At 39.2% G+C, this 9511-nt stretch overlaps 1 protein-coding gene across 5 annotated transcripts; it reads left to right on the top strand.

Annotated features, from left to right (window-relative positions):
- The first annotated feature begins 860 nt into the window (after positions 1 to 860).
- slc25a38b (solute carrier family 25 member 38b) lies at positions 861 to 8530 on the top strand. Of its 5 annotated transcripts, none has more exons than XM_034203566.1 (9): positions 861 to 1240; positions 1574 to 1663; positions 3193 to 3273; positions 4004 to 4128; positions 4685 to 4769; positions 5000 to 5179; positions 5843 to 6011; positions 6523 to 6686; positions 6832 to 8530. In XM_034203566.1, the coding sequence occupies exons 2-9, from the start codon at positions 1649 to 1651 to the stop codon at positions 6952 to 6954; spliced, it is 942 nt and encodes a 313-aa protein (XP_034059457.1). In that variant the 5' UTR covers positions 861 to 1240; positions 1574 to 1648; the 3' UTR covers positions 6955 to 8530. The 5 variants fall into 5 exon arrangements, with proteins under 5 accessions (XP_034059457.1, XP_034059459.1, XP_034059456.1 ...); XM_034203568.1 differs by having other exon boundaries at positions 862 to 1285; positions 3196 to 3273; XM_034203565.1 differs by having other exon boundaries at positions 862 to 1285.
- The last annotated feature ends 981 nt before the right edge of the window (positions 8531 to 9511 follow it).

The following is a 9511-nucleotide window of genomic DNA, read 5'->3' as shown; positions in this document are numbered from 1 at the left end:
GCTGTGTGAAGAGCCCTGACGGAAGCTAATCTTATTATAAGTGATTAGGGACAGCAATATTGTGAGGTAGGTCTCTTTAGTAAGGAAGAACCTATTTTGGTTTGTAAAGTTATTTTCAAAGCAAATGATTGTCCAAATGGGGAACAACCCGTACTGACTAAAAGACACACAGACGGCTCACATTCATAATTCATTTTAATAAGTCTGCTGCCATGAGGGATAGCTGGAAGTAATAATACCACAAAGTCTTCAAGTCTCATCAAGCATCCTATCAACAATGGTCTGTGAACTGTAAATCGTAACTATATATAGTCTCTCTGAGGTTGCACATTCAAATGAACTCAGTAATTTCCCGAGTTGAATTGCAGCACTCCATACCCATTAATTTGTTTATGAAACCTACACCATACATAATCGATTGATAAAGATTATCATTGGCCAAATGTCTCTATGCGTAACAATAGGGTTAGGATAAGATATTTCTGTTTTAAGAAGTTACGTGGGAATTACACAGGTATGCTGTTTGTTGTATTTAAATAGTACTTTACGAAGAAAAATAAGACTTCTCGAGGACTGACATTGAACAACAGCGCCGCCCTGAGGCCACGGTAGGAAGGGCATTGCATAAAAAAAAGATATGGCGCAAGGGACACAAGGGAGGGAGGAAAGGAAATCATCAGCGCCGTATAGGGCTCTGGAAATGATGGAGGTTTCTCGTGGAAAACCTAACCGCAAAATTAACACTTTCTATTATTATATTTCTATACTATATTTCTCTGTGCATTAACTATATAGTTCACATATCGGCTTATTTTCTAACTAGTAGTGTGTGCGCGCGCGTGTGTGTGCGCGCGCATGTGCGCGCGTGCGTCGACCACTGGAGGTGAACTTTGTAGCTATGAGCTAACACTCGCAGCAGCACAGCAAGCAGCGATAACATCAGTCAGTCTCTGCTGTAGGACATTTATAACTGCGGACAAAACTGTATTTTTACTAAAACAGCTTTTAAGGCTCGACCCGTGTCAGGTCATTAACAGGTTTCGTTTTATTGAGGAAGAGAGCCAGACTTAAGTTAAACAAGTTACTAGAGTGAGCTGCTAGCTTTGACGTTAGCTAGCTGACGAGCTTTGCCAGAAAGTTGTGTTTTAGGCCATTTTAAGGTTTACTAAAACAAGACTATTCAGAAACGTATGCAGATAGCAAGAGTAAAAACTAAACATGGGGTTCCTGGAGCTGCCAGGTGAGACCATCACTTCCATCATCCCTTAACACACTTCAAAGTCAGGTAAGAAGAGCTAGCATGCTAAGTAAGCTAGGTAGCTAGTGAATGTGTTTTTTTTCCCATAACAAAACTATCTCTCATACTGGCAGCTTTTCGGATTTCATACTAACACGTCTCTAATTGTATATCTGACTAGTATTCTGCCTGTCAATGTTAGCCTGTCCCGAGAGGCTCATGTCACCCGGCATACAGCTGATTAGCTAAACTAGCTTGCTGCTACAGCTCCTGTGAAACCACTTCATTGTTTTTGAAATGTGACCTATGGCTGCCCTTTACTTTCCCAACGTTCAGTATCGTCGGCTGAAATTAACTAGCTCCAAAACGGCAGCACCAAGGGAGGAAGTGGAGCCAGCTTCCAGGTCAAAGATGGAGTTAGCAGCGGTGAGTTTGTTATGATTGTCATTATGCAGCCACTGTACTTATTCAATCTGTCAGTAAGAGGGTAAATTACCACCTTTTTTATTGGCATTTATGTATTCATCCAAGACAATAAAAACAGTTAAAATACGATACGATAGTACTTACTTTTGAGATCGAATGTCTTTCATCACACCAGCTCCATTTGCAACATCAACAAGGACAACTATTTAAGTCAAGATACAAGGAAACATACATTTAACATAACATTACAATCACTGAAGAGAAACATGCCCAAGATTTAGGAATGAACTACATTTGAGAATTGACTGGTGCACAAAAACATGCTTCAGTCTAACTATAATATCGTGGGAATCTCATCAATTTGATCTAACAATTCATATTTACTGTTCAGGACATGGTTTGTGTCAAGGAGGATGTTGTCGGCCAGCTTAAATATTTTATTATGGCATGTTGATTCATTAACCCTCTCAAAAGGTTGACCTACAATTTTACAAGTTTGACTTTACGTGTATATATACTACCATGTAGTATAGTAATATATACTGTAGTATTACAATAGAGTAGAACACTCAGAATAACAGATGTAAAAAAACAAAATAAGTATATATAAAAAAGGAAAATGCTTCCAATTGTAATGCTTATCGTATGTGTGTTGTTGGGACCATACAATAATATTGTAATCGGCAGTAAAAAAAAAAAATCGACTTTAACCATTTGACTGCCGGACCAAGCTGCAAGTGTTGATTAATGATTGAAAGGAAACAACCTGTCCAGCTTTATGGCACAACAGTTAAAACTACTATGTGAGAAATACTGGAAAAAAAGTACAGTATGTCAATAATTATTATTATTATTTCAATAAATATGTCAATATGTAGTAAATATATTGACATCCTGATATTAAATTCCACATGTATTTACTATATATCAAAATGGTTACACAGTAAATAATAGAGATAATCAATTTAGAAATGTGTTGGATTAAGTCACTTGATTAAAGTGTCTCCTGTGAATTAGGTGCCTGACAAACAAGAACAATTCAATATAATGACAAAATGCTTATTAAAATCCAGCCTATTTATTCACAGGGCATTATGGAATCATGCAGGGTTTTATTCACTTGATTTTGCTGAATTGTTGATCCAGCACACACACACACACACACATACACACACACACACACACACACACACACACACACACACACACACACACACACACACACACACACACACACAGAGAGCCACTTCATGACTCATGCGGTTTGACAAAGATGCACTTTAGCAGTGAGCTTTACAGGGGGGGGATACAGATGTGTTGGTGTGTCTCTGAAAGATAAAGATAGAAGCCCATAGAAAAACGCAGGCTGGATTAAGCTCCTGCTTTGGCGGTGAAACGGGGGGGGGGGGGGGCCAAAAGCAGGAGAAAGCCATTGTGGGTCGGAGAAGAAGAGAGAGGGATAGAATTGGGGGGGAGGAAGGTTTTGGATAGAGATGGATGCTTATTTTACAATATGCTATTTGAAATAGCAGCTTCACAGAGAGAGGGAGGTGACAGAGGGAACAATGCAAGGGGAACCGGATTCTCAGAGCCGAGCCCCCGGCATAAAGGTAGGAGTGTGTGTATGTGTGTAGATATACTATATCTCCATTCAACATATTGAACGTTGTGTCAAAAGCAGACAGCCTATTTATGGTGTGTGTTTTTTGTTTTTGTTTGTTGATGTAATTGTGTTTCTTGCATTATTATAAGCATTTAGTTTTCATCGTTTACTTGTTTTTTCTGTTTAACTGTTACCTTCAAATGTGTCTGTCCATGTTTGTATCTTATATTTGTCCATGAGGCATGTAACCACAGATAATGTCTAGTCTCAGTTTAATTTGACCCAACAGCCCCTGTGTGCGTGTGTGTGTGCGCGTGTGTGTGTGTGTGTGCGTGTGGACTGTCTCTGCACATCTCCATCATTTGAACATGACCCATGCTCTGTGCTAACTTGTATTTTTTTGGAATGGAAATGCCATACTAGCATATTAACATTCAAATGTAAATCCTTTATATGTATATTAGATAACGTTCATTATTGTGTATGTGGGGCTTATTTCTGTAATGAGTCTGGCATTCAACAAGAGGTGACCAATGCCAAGAAAGAAATGTGACTTAACCTTTATGTTTCTCTTTGCTTCATCCTCTTTCTCTGTAAATCCTCATTGTTACCCCCCTTCCCCTTCTTTCCTGGTCCACTTTTTGGCATTTCTTTCACCCGTCACTCCTCTCCCTTGTGTCCTCTTCTATCACTTTCCATCACCCCTCTTTTGTAACTCTGTCTGTCATCATCCTCAGGCCCACCCAGCTCTCAAAGCCTTTATGTGTGGCTCTCTCAGCGGCACCTGCTCTACCCTACTCTTCCAGCCTTTGGATCTGATCAAAACACGACTGCAGACCCTGCAGAAAACTGCCAAGCCGGGGTGAGACTATACACGCATGTAACACGCACACCATGTTTGTGGACAACATGCAAACACACACTACATACTTCGTCTGCATGTCATTGGACGACTGTACATGTCCCCGCCAGGTCTTATCTTTCTTTTGCTATTCCTGACCTACTCACACACACACACACACAACATGCTCCTCAGGGACACAATCCCACACATGCACACACACACACAGCATGGGAGGGACACAATTTGCAATCATTGCTGTGCTGAATCTGCTGGTATGACCCATTTAGGGCAATTAGTCATACCAGCGTGTAATCAAACTGTCAGGCTAGGACTCTGCAATTGCTCCACTGGAAACAAGAATCAGAAATGTAAAAGGCTCAAAGTGGATTTTTTATTTAAACAGCGTTCCACAGTTGAAGGCCTTAGTTCACATTTTCAGAAGATAATATCTGTTAATTGGTTGTTTAATTGTTAATATCTGATTTATTTTTCACACCACAACAACAAATATTTTGTCTGCGTCTGAATGTATGTTCTTTCACACCTTCAAATGTTTTTAAATGTCATCCTGCAGGGCACCAAGGGTGGGGATGTTCAATGTTTTCATCAACGTTATTAGGACAGAGAAATTCTTCAGTCTGTGGAAAGGAGTTTCACCAGTGAGTAACTGAAGTTTTTCATTATTATTAAGAAATCTGCAGTCTCAAATGCTGTTGTTTTTAAGCGCCAGACCAACATTAGGCCAAAAATAAATTGGTTCTTCCTTAAAAGAAGAAGAATTCATGTTCTGATTATCACTGGTGTTGGATTTTTATTTTGAGCTAAAGCTACCATCACATTAAGCAAATATAAGAAATGCTTATGACTTCATTTTTTTCCTCTCTTCCAGTCATTTGTGCGCTGCATTCCCGGCGTGGGCATCTACTTCAGCACCTTCTACTCCCTGAAGCAGCACTACTTCCTGGAGCGCTCGCCCAACGCTGGAGAGGCAGTTCTGCTGGGAGCGGGGGCCAGAACCGTGGCTGGCGTCAGCATGCTGCCCTTCACTGTGATCAAGACGCGCTTTGAGGTGAGCGGCAGTTTCTTTACATACAGACAGACCTCATTATGACCTCAATATCAGACACATGTTTAAACCAATAAATCCAGGAGAAGTATTTAATGAACCCCACAAGAATATAAGCTAATTTGTGTGGGGATATATGCTCGTTGAGTCTTATTTTGTAGTGATGTGCATGTAGTAACTGTTTCATAGTGACTATTTCAAGATACAGTATTCATCCCGGCTAAACCTGGGGACACAAACTTCAATGAGCAAAGAACGAGAGAATCTTTTTAGATTTTCTAAAAAACGTCTGAAACGATGCAAAAAGTAATAATACTTTTTCTGCAGTAAAAACAGAAGGGGTTATTTAAAACAGTTTTGTAATTGAAAGTAATTGAAAATAAAGTAGTAGTAACTTAAATCTCTTGTACTTCCTTTATCTTATGTCTTGTGGAGTTGGGCTTAGTTCTTGCTGACATGCCACTGTTTAGCCTTACATAACAAATGTTGTGAACAGTGAATCTTGAAAGTATCTGTGAGACCTTGTACCCAATAAATCACCCTTACACTAGGATCCATAAATGAATGACCACCATCTATAATTTGTAGTACAGAGCACTCTTCTTTAACACTGTAACAAAGGTATAATGAACCATATTAATTTTCCTTGTTCATACGTTGTTTTAGAGTGGCTGTTACAACTATGTGAGCGTGGCAGGGGCTCTGAAGAGTATGTATGAGACGGAGGGAGTCAGGGCTCTGTTCTCAGGCCTGACTGCCACGCTGCTCCGAGACGCTCCCTTCTCCGGCATCTACGTCATGTTCTACAGCCAGGCCAAGAAGGCTCTGCCTGAAGGTGAGAGCACTGCATCAGCCAATCAAGATGGAGGTCATTAAAATGTAGAGCATGGTTTTCTCTAGCTGCAGGTAGTGAGTGCTGTCCTTGTACTGCAGAACATCATTCAAGTGTATAGTGAACGGTTTAGTGCTTTCCAATATTTGGCCTACAAAGGTTTCTGTACCTATACTGTATGTCTTAAACCTAGACAAAAATGTGTTTTCCCAGGTAGTCAGCAACACAACGTGGGTTGAAACCACCCCGTTATATCTGCAAATTGCATTTTATATCCATGTCCTTTAAAAATGTTCATTTAATAATATTAGACATTTGTGTATAATTAGCATAATTAGCATATACAGTCTTGTACGTACAATTAAGTGTTATATGATGTTTCAATGAACATTTGTTCCTAATTTGAAGAAATCAGAAAATTCAGATAGCATGTTGACCGCTGTTTTGATTTTTTTAATTACAACAACACGTCCAGAGCTCTATTGTTTGTTAAATATGTGTTTCCTTCTCTCAGAGGTGAGTTCGTCGGCCTATGCCCCGCTGGTGAACTTCAGCTGTGGGATGGCGGCGGGCGTCATGGCGTCGCTGGCCACACAGCCGGCAGACGTGGTGAAGACACACATTCAAGTCAGCCCGTCCCACTGGAGCACCACTAATGCTATCTGCTACATCTACAGGGTGTGTGCTCATTTAATTACCGCTGTCAATTTTGATCTTACTGCATGTGAATGTTAATTAGAGAAAAGTCACACATATTCTTGTTGGCAGGAAAGATGAAGTTTGACCATAACATACTGAAATGTCCTGCTCTGTTTTCTCTCAGGAGCACGGCATGGCCGGGTTTTTCCGCGGGGCCGTCCCGAGGTCTCTGCGACGCACACTGATGGCCGCTATGGCTTGGACTGTCTACGAACAGCTAATGGCTCGGATGGGCCTCAAATCCTGAAGAGCATCAGTGTTAAACAACACTGGATGGAATATGAGTGGATATTGATTCACATTATGTTCTCACTGAAGGCCCCATGACAGAAGAAACAAGGAGCTCGTAGAGACGATGAATCGGCACTCCCAAGATCTTTCAGAATAGGAACCAGGTGGATAAATGAGAGAGAGAGAATGCTGTGACTGAGTTATTGTTGATATTTTAAATGTTTGTGAAAATGTGCCCGTTTGTGTCTGCAAGTCTGAAATTGTGATGTAACACCTGACATGTCCACCTAGGGCTGAACGTGACACTCCCTGCTGTGAAGTAAAATTATTCCTCATCTCACTATTTATGTTTTTTCTGGCTGCGGCTTAGAAAAGATTGCCCTTGACATTGAGGGGGTGTGATTGCTAGTGACTCAGCAGACTGCACCATACTGAGCCAACCGAAAGCAAATCACTGCAGAAGAGAGGGCTCCGGCCTCCGCCATATTTTAGGAACTTGCATGAGATTGACCAACCTTTCTTACTCGCCAATTGTCAAAAGCAGGCTCAGACAATCATAGGTACTCACCCAGCTGCATTCTTGAAAGAAAATCACAATAAAGCCTTTATTGCAATGCTGCTTTAAACTGTGCCAACTTAAAGTTTAAACACACCTGTGATGCATTGAGCGACTCAGCATAGTCAAACCTGATGTGCTTTTTTTTAAAGGCTTAAGAGATGTAGCAGAACAAATATTCAGACCCGTGGCAGCATTTCAGTCAGTTCATGATTTTGTAATTAAAATGCTTAATTATTTTTTGGGGGAGCATAAAAACACCAATGTTTACTTGTATTTAAGTAAGCACTTTAATAATTTGACCTCTTTTTATATACATTAAGTACACGTTTTAATTCCTGATTCACCTAATGTTATCATATTTGCAGAACATTTTACTCACAAGTAAAGCATTGCTTACTCATTGTGTTTATAAAAGTGGTACAGAATATATCATATCAGTGCTGGAGTTAACCTTGACCTTTACCACCATCTTCCTGGCTTTGTACATATTTAACTAAATACGGTATTACAAATGAAAGTCCTATTTTTATGTTCATTGTACAGTCTGCCTTTCACTATAAACATTATTTATTGTAATTGCTATAAAAAGAGGTGATATATTGAAAATGATGATTATGGTGTTGATAGAAATAACGCCAAATGGAAAATCTCACAAATAGAGGGAAAGACTTAACTTTATTTTGGAAAATGGATCATTACACAACACACTGAAGCTTTTACTGATAAGATGACAGAAAGGCTTCTAACGTCTGGGTGATCTGTGATGTAAGGAGGAAGGTTGTGAAGCAAAAATAACGACAGTAGTTTTCGGTGTTTATTGTGTAACACAAACGGTGTTTCTAAATGTGATGTAATTCATACATGGAAGTATTACCTTGTGGATAAACTTCATCATCTCTCCATTGATCCTCTGTTGTGACTATATTGTTTATGGTCATTGTAGGCATGTTGTCTGTGCATGTGTTTGCTCAGACAGACGATGTGCCTGCCTGGTTTTTAAATGTCAATAAATTGTTCTCTTTTAAAAAGAAAATACATTGATTTTTCTTTATTTTGACATAAGAAAGAAAATGTACTTTGCTTTCTGATGGATTTCTCTACATTTCTTGATAGCAACCGTCAAATCAACCATACCAAACAGTTTCAACCCGGTTAAGGAGAGCATGCATGTTACTTGTCAGACATTGTCAGAGCCACTACACATTCCTTTTGCACAGCCAAAACCACAAGCCATAATATAATATATATATATCTATGTATGTCAAATATATAGGCCTATATCATGTATTAAATATTAATGTTACACACGAAATTTATCAATGTTAAACAGTTATTGAGGTCTTAAAGCTCTACTCTATAATGTTTGTACTTTTTAAAATGGATTGGTTTGAATAATTATTAAATAATACATTCATTATTAATTATTTATCTTTTAATAAGCATTCTCACAACCTTTCAAATAATATTTTACAAAACAAGGTTGGAGGATTGTTAGATATCGACCCGGCACTTTAGTTTCTAAATTCACTTAAAATTCACAGACGCAAACAAGACTGCGGTCAACTCAGCCGTCTCTCAAATTTGCTTGGTCAAATGAGCAGTTCTTCATTTCTGAGTGCGCGATTTATAGCGCCTTTACGGTAATCGCTGAGAAGCGGCACCAACGCAAGAGTAAAAGAATGCATGTTTTTTCTGCTTCATGCGATACAAATTATTTTTACCATGAGTTCTTAAAAAAACTAACACTGTTTGACTCAGTCCTAGTTTGACTGCTACCAACAATAAAATGAAGTACTTTTACTGTCTTTTTTCTGGGTAATACTCTCAAATTCCCCTCCTGAGAACAAAATCATGCAACTTCTGCTATATTTGATGAGATACAATGATTTTTATCGATGCATCCTTGATAAAAGTGATACTGTTGAACTCAGTACTACTTGGACTAGTAGCACAAGTACAATCAAGTACTTTTACTGTGTACTTTTGAGTAATCCCCTGTCAAACTCCCCTCCAG

The sequence above is a fragment of the Gymnodraco acuticeps genome, unplaced genomic scaffold (genome assembly GCF_902827175.1).
Source record: "Gymnodraco acuticeps unplaced genomic scaffold, fGymAcu1.1, whole genome shotgun sequence".
Lineage (NCBI taxonomy): Eukaryota > Metazoa > Chordata > Actinopteri > Perciformes > Bathydraconidae > Gymnodraco > Gymnodraco acuticeps.
Note: the sequence above shows the minus strand (reverse complement) of the source record. Positions and strands in the feature narration are given on the sequence as shown.